Below are 18,258 nucleotides of genomic sequence, written 5' to 3' on the forward strand. Positions count from 1 at the left end.
TCCTTCCTGTGTCCTGTCTATATATATGCTTCTTCTAGCAGCTCTTACAAATGAGAAAGTTCATGTGAGTTATATCTTTTTCCCATGCAGGAATACAAACAATTCAATATCATTAAGTTCCTCATAGTTAGTCCTTCTCTTCCATACCCTCTGTGGTTCACCAGAGTCATGTACATGAAGATCAAACTTTCTGTTCAGCTCTGGTTGTTTCAATAGGAAAGTTTGAAATTCCTCTTTTTCATTGAAAGTCCATCTTTTCCCCTGAATGGATGTTCAGTTTTTCTGGGAAGTTGATTCTCGGTTGTAAATCAAGATCTTTTGCCTTCCGGAATATCATATTCCAATCCCTATGAGCCCTTAATGTAGATGCTGTCAGATCCTGTGTAATCCTAACTATGGAACCTCTATAGTTGAATTGTTTGTTTCTGGCAGCTTTTAGAATTTTCTCTTTGATTTGGGAGTTTTGGGAATTTGGCTATAATATTCCTGGAAGTTTTTCTTTTGGGATCTCTTTCAGGGGGTGACTGGTAAATTCTCTCAACTTCTATTTTTACCCTCTGCTTCTAGGATATCTCAGGGCAATTTTGCTGTATTATTTCTTGAAAAATGAAGTCTAGGCTCTTCTCCTGGTCATGATTTTCAGATAGCCCAATAATTTTTAAATTATTTCTTCTTTATCTGTTTTTGAGGTTGGTTGTTTTTCCATTGAGATGTTACACATTTTCTTCTAATTTTTGGCTTTTTTGAAAGTTTTATTTCTCCCTGATTTCTTGCAAAGTTATCATCTTCCTTTAGTTTCATTCTGCATTTGAAGGAGTTATTTTCTTTAGAGAGCTTTTTTTTTTTCTCCTTTTCCAGCTGGCACATTCTACTTTTTAAGGCATTCTTCTCATTTGCCTTTTTTGTTGCTTTTTCCATTAGGCCTAAACTGGTTTTTGTCATTATTTTCTTCAGTAGTTTTTTGTATTTCTTTCACCAAGCTATTGATTTAGTTTTCATGATTTATCTGTATTGCTCTCATTTCTCCTCCCAATTTTTCTTCCACCTCCCTTAATCACTTTTCAAAGTCTTTTTTGAGCTCATCCATAGTCTGAGCCCATTTTCTATTTCTCTTGAAAGTATTGGATGTCATCATCTGAGTATGTGTTTTGATCTTCCATGGGATTAAAGTAATTCTCTATGGTCAGATTCTTCTTTTTTTGTTGTTTACTCATTTCCTCAGCCAAAGACCAATTTGCAGCACTTCCAGGATTTTGGGTTTTTTTGGGGGGGGGGCATCCTACTGGGACCTTTACTTCTCCAAGGTGTTCTGCTGTCTTGCCTGTGCTTTGATATGTAGATGACCCCCCACACACACACACACACATTTTCCTCTGCCCTGGAGCTGTAAGGAGGGGTCCTGCTTGGCTACTTAGTATGGAAGCCCAAACTGCAACCTGTATCTGAGTGTGGGCTAGCAGTAGAGTCCTATTCCTTGGGAGAGCAGAGAAATCTCTGCAGTCTTCCTTGACCCCCTTTACTGTCTGTCGGCTTTGGTCTGGGGGTGCAGACTGGTTTCTCCAGATTCTTGCTGCAGATTCTGCAGCCGGTGCTCCTCACTCCACAATCATTCTGGTATAGCAGAATTCTCTCCCTGCCCCTTCAGGCTGTTCTGGGGCTTTACTGCAACTGGGGCTTTTTCAAACCCCCAGTCTCAGTAAAATACACCTTTCCCACAGAACCTTCGAGCTATCTTGGACTAGGAATATGTACCACTCAGTCTTTCTGTGGATTCTGCCCCTCTAAATTTTGACTAGAGTCTGGCTTTTGGGGTTTTGGGGGGAAGAAGTTCCCAGGAAATGCTGCCTTCACGCTGCCATCCTGGCTCTGCCCCATCAAGTGCTTTATTTTTATCAGAATGAAATTTTTGTCTTTGCCCTGTTTGATGAAGTTTCTCACCTGAAGTCAATTTGCTTCTATGCAATTTTGAGATCTCATTTAGAAAAGCATCAACTTTATTATTTATTTGTTCAGTTCTGTTGTATAATTTCTCAGTGTTATTTAAACAAATAGTTACTGAGTCCCTTCATTGGGCAACATTATGCTAACTCTTGGGAATATACAAATACACACATTCCTAATTTTCAAAGAGCTTGTAGTATAAAAGTGTGGATTAGTTACTTAATGAAAGATGTGTGTGGTCTAGATAGAGTACTTAAGAAGTTTAGAGTGTTGCACTCAACAAAATAGGACAAAGTTTCACTTGGAGAAGGAAAATTGAAGGACATTGCATGTATTTGTCCAACCTTTTTTTTTTTTTTGAAATGTATTCATATCACTGTCCCTTACTTAAAGGATTTGTGTTTTTTCATTATAGATACTGTCATCAGTAATGTGTGTTTTCACACTTCAGACTTTGAGTTGTCATTACTGAAAAAAATATCATTTAATGATGTCAAATGTTCCACAATGAGTGGATAGAGAGTTGATAGAATAGACAGTATGCCGTAATGAAAGAATAAAAACAAAGAACAAGGTCACTGAAGCACTTTAAAAAACGACCTAGAAAACAGAAGGCCAGAAAGAATCAGGCAAGAAGGACATTTTTGAAAGTTGCATGTTGAATTTGTTATATATTTTGAAAGAAAAGCAAGCTATATACAATAGAGTTCTCTTTTTGTCTAATCTTTTAATATGGAAGTACCCATTTTCTTTGATGTTTATAAGGTTCAGAATAAAAATTAATTTCTTAAAAATTTTAAACAATTATACATTTCCATGCTATTTTCCTCTTATTGTTCTCCTTTTAAATTTTGTTAAATGAATTAAAACTATTGTTATATTCTGGTCTTCAACAATTTTCTGAAAATATATTTACCCAGCAAAATGTAGACTCCTGTGGTGTTATTATTAATGCATTTTAATGTATTAGAGAAAAGTATTTGTGCCTTAAATTTAAGGATTTGGAACCACTCATGTCCAGTTTACTTTATGTAAATTATTGTAGTCATTGTTTAAATTATTCCTTTGATTTTCTTTTTCTTCTCTCTGAATAGCTATCACAGATCTTCACAGTACTTGCTACTTACAACATAGTAATTTCCATTGCATTTATGTACCTCAAATTGTTGTGTGTTTCCCAGTCATTGGACACTTATGATATGCTCAAACTTCTTATTATTAGAAATAATGGAGGCAGCTAGGTGGCACAGTGGATAGAGCACTGGCCCTGGAGTCAGGAGGATCTGAGTTCAAATCTAACCTCAGACACTTAATTACCTAGCTGTGTGACTAGTGTGTCACTTAACACCATTGCCTTGCAAAAAGAATAAAAGAAATAATGCTGGTTTTATATAGTAGCATAGACCTGGAAAAAATTAAGAATTCCATTAATTGGAGAAAGGCTAAGCAAGTGTGCTATATGAATGTAATGGAATATTTATTACATTATAAGGATCTATGAATTTGAACAATTATAAAAAGAAAGTGCTTCAAGGACAAGATGAGAACTAAAGCAAGAGAAACCTTGTGTATTTACTTATTATTCTGGTTACATTGATTTAGTCTTTGCAAAATTGTTTACTTTTGTATAATTGAAAATTCCAACTTACCTTTATTCAGATTCTTTGTGGGATGTTACTTCTGTGGAAGGTAACTAAAGGTGATGGGACAGGATGCTATAGATTTACATTGTTTGAATTATAATCAAGGTAATCTCAGAATGGTTGCTAAAAGGTTCAAACTATTGATTAGCTGATTACCCCAATCCTTCACTGTTAGAGATGATGCCAAGCATAGCTAACATAAGATATCAAATGGAGAAGAAAATATAGGTATAATGCACTGACCTTTCAGTAGGCTTTTTCTAGAACAATATTTAAGGGAAAAACACAAAGTCAAATGAGACAAAGCTTCTTGGGAAATTCAGTGTATCCCTCAATTCTTACTGATACCTGTAGGTTTTCCTGGATCTGAATCTTGCTCTGTAAATACCTAGAGCCACCAAATCCCCATATGCCTCCTTCTATGAGAGAAGTTAGCATTTCTTCCTCTTCCTTAAAATCCCTAGCTGTAAAGTTCACCAGATAACTGATTTTTTAAGTTTACTCTTTTAGTTTCACTTTGTAATTTCTGCACACTTCTTAAACAAACTAAAATTTTTTTTTAAATTATACTTGCTTTTGAGAATATCTGTTTATAATAGTTTTATTTGATTATTCTTTCCCCCCTTCAAATTTCAACTTTAAAGCCCCCTGCTCATTTCAGCAAATATATCTAAAAGAGGTGTGTTCTTTGGTGACTTGCCAAAATTCTGACCTTATCTTACAGTAGTTCTCCTTTTTATCAAGCAGACCAATATAAAAGAACAAATTCTATTTTAAACTCTAGGGAGTCTTCATAAGGACAAAGTACTATGTACTATGTACTTTGTACTATGTACTATGAATAAAAAACTCTGCTGTATAAAAATGAAGCCACATTGTTCTCTTATTGTTATCTAAAGTCTAAATTTTGCTTTCTCTATAGTATATATATTTTTTGATAATTAAATTTAGTTAGAAATCAGCTTTATTATCATTCTAGTTTATTATTGTTTAATGATCTCTTCTATCATCTTTTTTTTTTTTTTAGGTTTTTGCAAGGCAAATGGGGTTAAGTGGCTTGCCCAAGGCCATACAGCTAGGTAATTAAGTGTCTTAGACCGGATTTGAACCCAGGTACTCCTGACTCCAGTGCCGGTGCTCTATCCACTGTGCCACCTAGCCGCCCCCTCTCTTCTATCATCTTTAAAAGTTATGAAACAACAAAAGAATCAGAGGATAGCTTTTAGTATATTGGTGGTTCCTCTATGAAAGATTTATTAAAATGTATAAATAAGAATGGACTAGAGTGGTAGGTTAACCAGTGAGCAGGCTATTACAGTAATAGCCTAGGCCTGCATATTCATACTATTGTAATAGTAGTATCAGAGGATAGGAATCCTATGGGAGAGATGTTGTAAGTGTAGATTGGACCCCCTAAACTACAGATTGAATCTGGGAAATGAGAAAGAGAGTGGATTGATGTTTAACAGTTAACACTTTGGTTGCTAGCCTGGGGGACTGAGAGGATTGTTATTCTCAAAAGTAATAGGGAATTGTAGAGGGAAAGGTAATGAGTTCCATTTTGGAAATGTTGAGTAAGTCTGTTGGACATCTATTCAAGATGTCTGAAAGGCAATTAAAGGAAACTAGTGGTCAGCAGACAGATTAGGGTAGAATAAGCAGATTTGAGAATCATAACATAGTGATAACTAAATCCATTGAAATTATAAGATCACCAAATGAAGTAGAATAGAGAAGAGAAAAAGACCAAGGATAGTCTTGTAGTATAACAGCACTTAAAAAATGTGACCTAGATGAGGGTCCAGCATAGGAGCCTAAGAATCAGTGCTCAGATAATTAGGAAGAGAACTAGAAGAGAACAAGTCCCAAAAATTTGAAAGAAGAGGGTGATTAACAGTGTCAGAGACTGCAGAATAGTTAAGAAGAATGTGGATTAAAAAAAAAAAGTGGGTTTCAGCAGATTAGAGATGATTTGTAACTTTGGTGAAATGTTGAGGTGAGGAAGCCAGATTGTAATGTTTAAGGAAAGAGGAGAATAAGTGGAGGTATCTGTTGTAGATGGCCTTCTCAGACAGTTTAGCTACGAGAAGAAAAGATAAAGGATTATAGTTATTGGGAATAGAAAGATGAAATGAATGTTTTTTTGACAATGGGAGAGGCATCAACATGTTTGTAGCCAGTAAGGAAGGGACCAGTAGATAGGAAAAGATTGAAAATAAGTGACAAGTGGGAATGACAAATGGGAGAAGTGCCTTTTGGAAAAGATGGGATAAAATGGAATCACTTAGGCAAGTAAACTGGTTTTTCATAGTGAAGAGTAAAACCACCTTTTTGTGTAAGATAGGGGTGGAGAAATAGTCATGGAAGGCATCTGAGTGATAGGAAATGAGGAAGAGGGAAAAGTGAGTTCCATGCTGTATGGCCTCAGGGTTTTTTTTTCTGTAAATTATTAGATGAGGGGGCGGCTAGGTGGCACAGTGGATAGAGCACTGGCCCTGGAGTCAGGAGGACCTGAGTTCAAATCCGGTCTCAGACACCTAATAATTACTTAGCTGTGTGGCCTTAGGCAAGCCACTTTAACCCCATTTGCCTAGCAAAAACCTAAAAAAAATTATTAGATGAGGCTCTAAACGAGACTGGCCAAAGAGGGGGTATATCTTGGAAGTTTTGAGAAGTGATGAAGATTTGGAAGAGCTGCTTTGGGGAGAGTTGACAGTGAGTTGATAAAGCTTGTGTAGAAGAATTGCCTAGCAGTTGTGAGAACCCGTTGAGATTGAGTAACATAAATTTATAGTGCATGCAGTTAAGAACAGTTGCATGGTTTGTTTTTTCCTCCTTTGTGCAACAGCTTTTGTGTAGGTGTAAAGACCAGATGGTAGGAATAATCTATGACTGATGCTTGACAGAGCACGATCAACTCTGTGTGTGTGTGTGTGTGTGTGTGTGTGTGTACACACATATATAAGCATTTTTTTCTGAACACAAAAAGTCATAGAATGTCAAAGAGGATCTTACATGAATCTCCATTTCATATTACTTGCTTTTTTAATATGTATAATTTAACCTCTTAGTTTAATATTTGTTCTGCCTTTCTGAATCTTCTATTATGTTTATTTTTTAAAATATTTCAATGCCATCTCTCTTTTTATCATCCCTCTTTTTAAATCCTTTTCTCTTACCATTTCCCTCCTGACTAAAAATAAAGAGAAAGGAAGAAAAACAAACTTATAACAAGTAAACATTCAAGGAAATAACAGTCACCATATCCAAAAACCTATGTTTCTTTCTGCATCACTTCTTTATTGAGAAATGAGTTAAATGTTTTATTATAGGTTCACTTGAGACATGGTTGATCATTTACATGGATCAAGATCATTACATTGATCAAAGTTCTTAAATGTAATTTTTTTAAGGTGTTGCTATCAGGGCAGCTAGGTGGCACAGTGGATAGAGCACTGATCCTGAAGTCAGAAGGACCTGAGTTCAAATTCAGACTCAAACACTTAATAATTACCTAGCTGTGTAACTTTGGGCAAGTCACTTAATTTCATTGCCCTTAAATAAATAAAAATTTAAAGTGTCGCTATCCCAGTACAAATTGTTCTATATACTACCTAAATTCTCTGAAATCATTTTTTGTCATTTCTTAAAATTCATTAATGCTCTATTATTTTCATATGTCACCCCTTTTTCAGCATTCCCCAGTTGTCTAAAAAGAATTAAAAAGTACCTTCTTAGATTTTAGTTCTTTCCTTTTCTTTTTTCTTTTCCTTAAGGATCAAGAAATTAGTCTTGCTTATATTTACTGTCTCCCTGGTAATTAACCCCTTTTTAATTTTATCCCATACCTCTCTTGTTTCCCTGTTGAATTTGATGCATTTCTACATAAACTGAGTTTGTATATGTTAAAACCTCCCTTATCTTTTAAATGAATATGCAATTCATCTGATGCTTATTCCCTTCATCTTTTCCTCCATGTTCATATGTTCTTATCACAGTCTAATTGTTAGATATAGCAATTTCCATCTCCTTTTACCTTTCCTGCAACTTTCAGACCCTCAAAGCAGAACCAGTCAAACTCTTAACACTTCTGTTGCTCTTATTTAACTTGTTCATTTGCCTCTGAAGACAGTAAGATTAAGAAACCCAAGTTTCTTCTCTCCCTGTTTGAATAGCGGCCCTGCAGTCATCATGCATCTTTTTCCAATTGAATTGAAGGGGGTGTGGATTGGCTCTTGTGTTTGCATTTCTAAATTTCTACTCAGCTTCTCCTTTTTCCAAGTTTCAGCTCTGTTCTGACCTCTTTTTATCAATCTTTTGTTTCATTAACAATTCATTTTTTTCTTCCTGGAGCATCATTCTCTGCTTTGCAGGAGAGGGAACCACTGCCTTTTGTCTTTTTTGTATTCCAAGATTTCCTATCATTTTTAGTAGATCCTGTACAGTCTTGTATAATAGTAATTATGATTTCCTGGTACTTGAGCTATTTTCCCTGCCCAGTTGCACTCCTTTGTGCCTCTTCATCATACCCCAGGAACCTTATTATCCTTTAAAATTACATAAACCTTGAAACTCATGCTTCCTTACTGCCCTCTAAAAGGGTAGCACATAAGACTAGACCCTAGACTTCTCCATTTCACCTATTGTCTTTCTTTAAATTGTAAGCAAGTTCCTTCAGGGTAGGGACTGGTTTTCTTTTTCATATTTGTTTTTCACAGTACTTAGCATGGAACCTAGAACTTAGCAGGTACCTAATAAATGTTTATTTATTGATTAGATCTTGCAGTATTTTTTCTTTATAGAAGTTTTGCATTTTATCTGGGACAATACTGGGGACATTGTTCTTTTTGGGTTTCCCTTAGGAAGTGATTGTACTGGTTCTATTAGATTTAGGTGTTTTCATTTAAGAATTATTTAAAATAGTGTTCATATTTTTAAAAATTAAATGACGGGGTCCAATGGTTCTTAAATTATCTTCCTTTGACTTATTTTTCAAGTCACTTGTTTTCACTTATATAAATTTTGTTTTTTCTCTTCCTTCCCCTCCCCGCCCCCCATTTTTTTGATTTTATTCTAGTATTTCTTGTCATCTCCTGGAGTCACTAATTTCTTTCTGATCTGTTCTCATTTTCAGGGAATTCTTGACTTAAATAAGTTCTGCCAGTTTTTCTTATAAGCTGTTTATTTTCATTCAAATTATTTCCTCTAGACCTGAGATGTATAGATATGGAGAAAGATGTGGATAAGATATATATCTTGATTGATTTTTTCCTAGGTATTTAATCTTTTAGGGGAAATGTTTTTTTCCTTTCAGTCTCTGAATTACTTTCTCTTTGGGAAACTAGCTCTCTAGGTTTTGGGGATGGGCATTGTTTTGTTTTTAATACTAGTCAGTTCTTTTTTTGTTGTTGTTGTTTTAACTTTTCAATTGAGTCTTTGTGCCAGATCTAAATTCTGCTACATTTTTAACTGGAAAGATTGACATTGCCTGGTCTTGTTCTTGATCCCCTGAGTTTCTGAGCTGACCTCTCACCATCAAGGAGTTAGCAATGTTTCACTCTCAAATATTTGACATTCAAGGTCTAGATCTTTTTAAGGCCCTCTATACTGTCTCAGGATAGAGTTTTAGGAACTTCAAAGTTCTTGGACCTGGGGGTCCTGCTATGAATATTTTTGTACCACACTGGCTGTCCAAGACTTCTGAGCCCTCCAAGGGAGCCATTTATTTGATCATACTGCCTCTGTTCCCAGAACCTTGTAGACTGTAGATATCTCTTACTGGTCTTGGCTTTGCTAATAGCTTCTGTCCTATTTTCCTACTGCTTTTTTTATATAGTTCTAGGAAGTGAGTGTAGTTTTTCATTGAATTTCCTGATCATTATTAAGTATGATTTGAATTTCAAATTTTTCCTGGAGGGTGGATATTTGGGAACTGAGTTGTCTGCCTCCTTTTCAAATAGTCATCTTTAATGTCATAATGTCTTTTTAAGTATAATAGTATTATGTTGAATGATTCCCTCTGCCTTTTCTGATTCAGGAATAGAGTCACAATTGTGTTAATTTTAATTAAAAAAAAGATTTTTCTCCTTTCCAACTTAAATTTGAAGGAATAAGACTAATCTCTTTTAATGATGATTTAAATAGACTTTTAGAAAGTTTTCATTTTGATATCTTAACTAAATCTCTTACAGTTAGTTGGATCATCATAATCTTCAAATGTTCTCTTCACCTCCAACTACAAAATTTCTCTTGTCTCTTAAATACCCCTCATATTTTGTTTATGGCACTCCTGCCATTTCAGTTCTAACAGAGCCCAAGGGTAACTGCCTGAACATCAAATTCAGTTTCAGCTGATGAATTGATTGCTTCTTTTGTGGTGAAAACCACTGAGTGGTCATAGCTACAAAACCCAACAATTTTTAAGCTGCTATCATTGACTGTGTTATCCATGCAGGTTTTGATGGGAATTTTGCAAGAGAGGATTCTGGTTATATATAGATGGCATTTTCTAAGCATTCTAAGAATTTTTATCTCACCCAGTGTAGTGTAACCAGCCTTCTGTCCCTGCATTCTGTCCCAATATTTGTACAATTTGTACGTGTGTGTGTGTGTGTGTGTGTGTGAGAGAGAGAGAGAGAGAGAGAGAGAGAGAGAGACTGGGAAAAAGAGAGGGAGGGAAGTATTTTTACAAAGATCTCAGCCTCCCACTTCTAGTTTTTAAATAGCTTTTAGACACAGGCACTACCATTCCTCAAACCACATAGTATCCAGCATAGTGTTTTAGATAGAGGCACTTGATAATGGAGTTTATTGTTTGTTAAAAGAATTTTGTTTGGGGTAGCTGGGTGGCTCAATGACTAGAGCACTGGCCCTGTAGTTAGGAGGACCCAAGTTTGCCCTAGCTGTGTGACCTTGGGCAAATCACTTAACTCTATTGCCTTAAATAAATAAAATTTTTTAAAAAATTGAATCTTGTTTAACAGGAAAATAGTATCTACTTCACTTATTTGCCAGCATCATTTATTGGGGACAGTAAAATGTAAAGAGACTGAGTATCACAATCCCAAGTTCATTTAGCCTGAGCATAAAAAAAGATTGTGAGCTAAACATCTGACTGACCATGAGTATGTCTGATAGAAGCCACAATCCAAAAAAATAACAAAACTCCATTCTGCAGGCCTGGCTTGAGAAAGAAGTATGGAACTGGTTCACCCCTAGGCTATTTGCTGGGAACAGAGCTTTTTAACTATAATACCAAAGGGCCAGCATGAGTCTTGTCTCCTAACTTTGTTTCTTTCTGTCATGTAGAGGAGCCAAGAGTTGAGCATCAAGAATTTTCTAGTATTTATTCCCCATTTGACAAGTGTTCAGAAGATATAAATAAGTTGTGTTAACAGAAGAAATCTTTTTTTATCTTTTTTTTTATTTACAAAGACATTTATGTGTTCTTTTGTTGAATATGAAGGAAATAAGAACACATGAACTGTCAAGAAATATAGAACAAAACAAAATGCTACATTAAAATATAATCATTAAAATTTATATTAAATTATTTATTGAACAATGACACTTTTTAATATAAAGTTCTTCATTATTTCATATCATTTACACATACTAATGATAGTTTCATTGAAGGGCTGATCAGAATTGGTAGGGGATGGGGAGAGTATGATAGTGTTTTTTGTTTATTTGAGAAAATAACATCATTTGTAATTCAAGTTTTTTTTGGTTTTTTTTGCAAGGCAATGGGGTTTAAGTGGCTTGCCCAAAGCCACACAGCTAGGTAATTATTAAGTGGCTGAGGCTGGATTTGAACCCAGGACCTCCTGACTCCAGGGCTGGTGCTCTATCCACTTTGCAACCTAGCCACCCCTGTAATTCAACTTTTGAGGTTTAAAAATTCTGTTGTGATTTTATTGACATTTAATGCTGAGATGTGTAAATCTTCCACTCTAGTAATGCAAATTTCAGCAAACATGAAAACTACTTGTAGACCTATCTTATTTGTAATTATTTAGTCTGGCAATGTGTTAAATGTTTTCCATATTAGTTTGCAGATTCCCAATTCACTAATGTAAATTATAGAATTCCTACTGCTAGGTAGCAATTCCTTTTTCCAAGTGTAGTTTTCCTACCCTTGTATTTAAGCATGAAAAAAGAATCTAGTGAGCAGAATGTCCAGTGAATTTAGTGAAAGAAAAATCCAAATCTTTTTAAAAAATCCAAAACTTTTTAAAATTGCATATGTATAGTATCATTTGTGAATTAGCTTTCACTTTTTCAAGATTCTAATTATTTTCAGAAATCAAAATAGGTACAGATTGGCAATTTCTTATTGTTGCCCTAACCATCACAGAAAGGAATGTACGCTATTAATAGAGGCCAAAGAAAAGTTTTTACTTGATTATGTTCTATACAATGAAGTGAAAAGTTCTCCTTCTAAAAGAATTAGGTATTCATGAAATATATATTTTCTCAATTTTTTTTCAAAGAATTCTGTTTGCTATTACACATTCTTTGGTCTCCTATGTAGCTTCATTTGTGTCCCATGTGCTTATTACAGTGGCACATACCACTTAAAGATCTAGTTCTAATGCTTTTGAAACTTTTAGGAAATAAGGAGCCATATTGAATTATTGGGGCACATCAATTCCACTGACACATATGAGAAAACTAGTGGAAGCAGCTATTTGAAACATTAAGGCAAAATGCCAAACACACAGAAATTAGTATTTTGGAAGATAAAAGATATAAAAGAATGTTGATACCTTCTCAAAAATATCAAAAGTATTTTTATCCTACTAAATAAAGAGTGCCTCTGGCATAGCTAATTCTCAGAAAGGATCAAGGAGAAAAAGTCTATCAAAAGATTCTTAAATTTTAATTGTTATATATGAATGGTAATTTCACATAAATGATATCTTCAAAGATAGGTGTTTTCATCATGGGACTAAAGTGCTTTAAGGTCATTTTTGTTACAGAATTAAAATGACTTTTCTCCAAAAATAGTGACCAATACCAATGTAAGCAAAATATAAGAGGAATTTAGCCTTTTAGAAAGGTGTGAATATCTGGAGAAAAAAGGTTGAGTACTTGCTTATAATTTGCATTAAAATTGGAAGGTACTTTCAATAATGCTTTTAAAAGCCTTTGCCCTCTCTTCTCTGCCTGAAAAGGTGATCAGTCACAGTATTTTAACTGCCATCCATACTCCTTTGTAACTGGAAAGGGTAGTAGTGAACTCTTTATATCTTCAATATCAGGTACATTGTACACATCTGCTTCTAATAATTTCTTTCCTCCCCCAGACTTGAGTAAATCTGCTGACTAGGGTTATTTATAAAGTATTTCTCTCCCTCTCATATGGAGATTTTCTTTCCTACCAGATCTTACTACTTTTCTTCAAGTTTGCAGGTAAGCAGACTAGTGAACAATTTCAAATGCAATATTTTCTTAACTCAGCTGCCAAGAAAACCTAAAACACAATGGAGAATGAATCTCAAATCTTGATATTCAGTCAATTGATTCTCAGTTACTCAAGGCAGAACTCTGTTGAAAAAAAAGTAAATGATATGAAAATCTCTAGTCATTCACCATGAAAAGGTTAAATTATTTAAGAATTGATGTATTTAAGAAATCAGGGCATGTTATAGGTTTTAAATTTTATTTCCCTTACCTAGTGAAAGAATGAATATTCAAGAAATTCTGAAAGTTTGACTTGAGAAAATTAACCATGCAATAAGGTTAAGAACTAACCTGTGATTCACAAAACCTTCTTCTCCCCAGACCAATGAAATTCAGCATCTTTTCTGCCACCTATAGCCTTAGAGTCAACAGAAGAAATCCAAACTCTCAACAGCCATATTTTAAAATTTTTCCAAATCGCTAAGAATTTAGGCATCTGCTATTCCGAATCATATCAGATGGGCAAAGATGACAAAAAGAAAATGACAATCATTGAAGAGGGCCACTACACTGCCGATGGAGCTTGGTCCAGCCATTCTGGAAGGCAAGTTGGAACTAAGTTTCCAAAAGTTATGAATCTAGTCCTACTCTGAATCTAGCTGACTGAAACCCTAAAGAGATCAAAGAGAAGAACCCATATATGCAAAGCAATTTCTGTCAAATCTTTTTGTTGACAAAGAACTGTAAGCTAAAGGAAAATTGCAAAGTCCATTAGTTAAGAGAAGGATTTGGAAAATTATGACATATGAATGAAGGGAAACCTAGTGCATTTCAAAGAAATATAGAAACGGAAACCTGGGAGTTGCAAATGAATGAATTCAAAATAAAGTGAATAGAACCTAGAGAACAATTTTTATACTAGCAGCAATGTTGTAAAGACAAGTTTCTGTGAAAGACTTGGAACTTTGATCAATACAGTGACTAGTAAACATAAGGTGATATTTTTAGATGAGGCTATTGCTGGTATTTCTTTTGTCTTTGTCTATTCAGAGTTGTTATAAGAGTCATTTTCTTTCCCATAAAGGGGGAGGGAGATAAGATAATGATGATGATAATAATGATAATAATAACATTGATATACTCCATACTGTGTGTATGTTCCAGGCACTGTGCTAAGTTCTTTATACTTATTATCTCATTGGATCCTCATAGCAACACTGAGGTTGTGTTATATCCCTATTTCATAGATGAAGAACCTGAAGCAAGCCAAAGTTGAATGACTTGCCTTGGATCACACAACTTGGAAGGGTCTGAATTTGATCTCATATCTTCCTGATTTCCAGAATAAGCATTATTAGCCATTGCTCTAAGTTGCCTTGAAGGAAAGAGTGAAAATAATTCTAATAAATAAATAAATAATAGAAATCATATAATTTAGTGGGAAGAGGGAAAAATTTAAATTATTATGTCTCCTAACTTGGCTTTCCAGAAGAAGTCATTGATGATGTATCATAGTTAATAAACTAGCAAACAACAGAATTAATTTCTGATGTTTATGGGTTTTTCAGAGGTGGGACTCAGGCATCTTTTGTTGCTTATTACTTTTTCTCTCCCCCTTTTGTACCTATGTGGGTAACTTGTAGAAGTAGATAGGTATTCCTCCTTTCCTTTAAAAGTGAATAAACTTTAGAGGCAGCTAGGTGGTGCAGTGGATAGAGCACCGTCCCTGGAGTCAGGAGTGCCTGAGTTCAAATCCGACCTAAAACACTTAATAATTACCTAGCTGTGTGGCCTTGGGCAAGCCATGTAACCCCATTGCCTTGCAAAAAAAAAAAAAAGTGAATAAACTTTAAGAGAGAGAGAGTGTGTGTGTGTGTGTGTGTGTATAAACAGTAAAATATAAATATTACTATCACATATTGTTCTGGAATTAATATTCCATTGGGGCAGAATTCCTAAGGATCTCAGATGATGATTCTTATTTCTCTTAGTGGTTTGAAAGTTAATGAAGTGACATCAGCAACAAAGTATGAAAACTGAGAACATATGAACATTATTCAAGCAGAGCTGTGGGAAAGATTTCTTCTGAAGGGAAGACCCTCAACAGAGGATAGGTTGATGGAAAACTACTTATGAATTCCTCATACTAAAATCATTTCTGGAATCAAATAATTTTGGAACAAATTGAAAGTTGATGTGAAGGCAGAATTAGGGCAAACTAGAGTTTTTCTACAATATGTCTTAAGTGCCAGTGAGTTAACAATGGGTTCAGGAGATAGGTGTTAAATTATGAAATTTTTTTCAAGTGAAAGTAGCATCTGAATAATGTTCTCTTGAATTATGCTAGGTAAACTGTGAGCTTTGGGGGACATTGGGAATATATTCCCCTTGAAATTCTCTGAAAGTTCTATCCTTTCTCCTATCTTGTTCACTAGCTTTTTTTCATATAGCAAAAAATTGACATAAAACTTGGCAAGAATAATTAACATAATTGTTGACAGAATCAAGATTCAACAACTTCACAGCCTACATTGTAACTTCACAGTTACAGTCTGATCCACAATTAGCAAGATGAACTTTATTAGGGAGGTATCAAAGGATTTTTATGTATCTAGGTATTTTTACACATGATGAAAGGTTCCTTGTTGTATAAATGTATCATATGAAAAAATCAAGTTTTGATTGGCTTGAAAAGTTACGAGATACATAATAGATGGAAAAGAGGCATCATTAGGGCTAATGGTAGACTACATCTGGAGTATTTTGTTCAGTTCTTGATGCCACTCTAGATACCATTCTAGAGTGAGGACATTCCTGATGGTAAGACAAATCAAAACTCATTTCATGAAATTGACTTAAAAAATAAGATGTTTGGCCTAGAGAAGACAAGACTTGTAATGACAGTCTAGTTGGTCTTCAAATAATTTTGAAAGATTGTCACATGAAAACCCATTGTGTAATTCTAATGAGAAAAGGTAGATCAGCCATTAGAAATTACAAGGAAATAATCTGTGCTCTAATGGGAAGGACTAACCTTATATTGAGTTTTTTCAACTCCTTCTACCACCAGTCCTTTACCTACTATATATGTAATTGCCTTATTAGAACTATGGTAAGATAAAAAGTAAAGAACAAGATTAATGGGGTTTTCTAGTTACTATTGATGTCTGAATTATTATTGGGACAGGCAGGAAGGAAATTTTCAAGTAGGAACTTTATGGAACTAACAGGAAGTCATTTGTATATTTCAACTAGTCAATATAAGTAGGTGAATGGACATATGTGTCTGCCTATTCTTTCTCTTTGCACAAACTTTATTAATTTTCTTTATACTAATCTCATATAGTTGAAAATTATTTTTCTTATACATTTGGGAAAAGCTGAATACTATGTAAATAGCTGCCTTAGTAACATTTTGACCAATGGGTCTCATTTTGTGAGAGAGACTAAATTACTTTATATAAATGTGTCTTGGTAGGGTTTTCATTCTGTGGCTTTTTATCTTTTTTTTTAAACTTTAATTCTGAAAATCTGTGATGATTTTCTTTCCCAGGGCCCAGTTGTTCTTGGTGATGCCCAACAACCTGAAGATTTGATAAAACAGCAGTACAGAATGACTGATTCCTTGAAAGTAGAAAACTCCAAGGCGAATTGGAGAATTGATTCTGCTCCATGTAGTCATTCTCTTGAACTTCCTAATATGGATAAACAGGTTAGTTATAAGAAAAGAATCTCTCTCTCTAAAATCACATTTTTTTTCATCCACAAATAGAGAAATATTTTTAAGTAGATGGTTCCTGGATATACATATCTGTAAGTTGAAGTAAGGAATTAATGGAGGAGTTTTTTACACATTATTATCTTCATTCACTTAAAGTTTATGTTAATTTATGCTATACTAATCTCTTAAGATTCAGAAAGTGAAACTTGCCCAGAAAAAGTGTTAAACAACATATCTAGTTTCAATAAATAAACAGTATAGGTAGTCAAAATAATTGGGGAAATGTTGGAAACTTCCATTGTATCAAGACAAGGTGTTATCTTCCTGAAAAAATATGTACCATCCAATTCAAGGGCCTAAACCACAGTCTTAGTTTTCAGTATGTTATATTGATTGTTTTCCACCAAGAAAGTTTTGTTGCGAAACAACAAAACTGAGATTTTTTTTTTGTACTTGGTATTAGGTTAATATAGTAATCTCTTTTCTCTATTGTGGAAACAGAAATAACTGTGGTCTACTCATTAGATTAGCTTATTGGTTCCAGTCCCTGTTGAGTCATAATACTCATTTTATTTTTGGATTAGTGGGTGATATCATTTTCATCCTATTCTATTTGTTTTCACAAATATTTATGTAACCTCTACCAAAGGCAAGGTTTCATTTTAGATTTGGGTTTTCTATGGTAGATAATATAACCAGAAGATTCTATCCCTGCTTTGTGTAGTAGTGTATAATCTGTTAATAAAAAAAAACTTAGTTTTTTGAAAAAACCTTTTACTAGTAGTAGTTTCATTACCAATGCTATTTAGAGCTTTTTGATCTTTTAACTTCCTCTATGGTGTATTATTTTAGGAGTATGTGTCAATCTCACGGAATTTGTTGGAGAGTATTAATAGTAATGCATATGAAATAAATTGTATAATGCATTTTATAGTAGTGGTACTGAATGACACACCATTAAGGATATGGAAGATATTTTCAAGATAGTGAAAACCAAAGCATAAAAAGAAGTTAATTGTTCCAGGTGGAACTCCAAGTGGGAGTATCCTTGTGGCAGAGTATGGACTAGAATTTGGATGAATCATCATCATCATCATCATCATCATCATCATCATTATATTGGTTAACTTACATAGCTCTTAAAAATTTGCAAAGTACTATGGAGATATTATCTCATTGGATCCTCACAACACCTTTGTGAAGTAGATGCTGTTTTTATAGAGGAGAGTGAGTAACTGATGCAGATTTACACATCTAATAATTATCTGAGGCAAAATTTGAACTTAGACCTGATTCCAAGTCTGCTGATATCGCCATTTCACCACCTTAGCTACCTGACATTTAATAGTAACAATTATTTTTTCTTATTCTAGCATTTGAAGTAAATAATTGCTAATTGCTAATTATATATTTATTATGTAAAAATGAAAAACATTATTTAATAATTTATTAATATGTGTTTAATTTATTAAAGACTTAAATCTATATAACAGAGCTAGAGTGAAAAGTATTCAAAGCCCATTATTCTACTATTAACTGAAACTTATA

General features: G+C 34.2%; 1 protein-coding gene across 1 annotated transcript in view; it reads left to right on the forward strand.

Annotated features, from left to right (window-relative positions):
• LOC141495880 (uncharacterized) overlaps positions 1-18,258 on the forward strand; it is a 120,649-nt gene that overhangs the window by 35,571 nt on the left and 66,820 nt on the right. The window contains exon 4 of the mRNA XM_074197728.1: positions 16,543-16,701. Coding sequence (XP_074053829.1) covers positions 16,543-16,701 — 159 coding nt within the window. The remainder of the gene's footprint in view (positions 1-16,542; positions 16,702-18,258) is intronic.

The sequence above is a fragment of the Macrotis lagotis genome, chromosome 8 (assembly GCF_037893015.1).
Source record: "Macrotis lagotis isolate mMagLag1 chromosome 8, bilby.v1.9.chrom.fasta, whole genome shotgun sequence".
NCBI classification, from domain to species: Eukaryota; Metazoa; Chordata; class Mammalia; order Peramelemorphia; family Peramelidae; genus Macrotis; species Macrotis lagotis.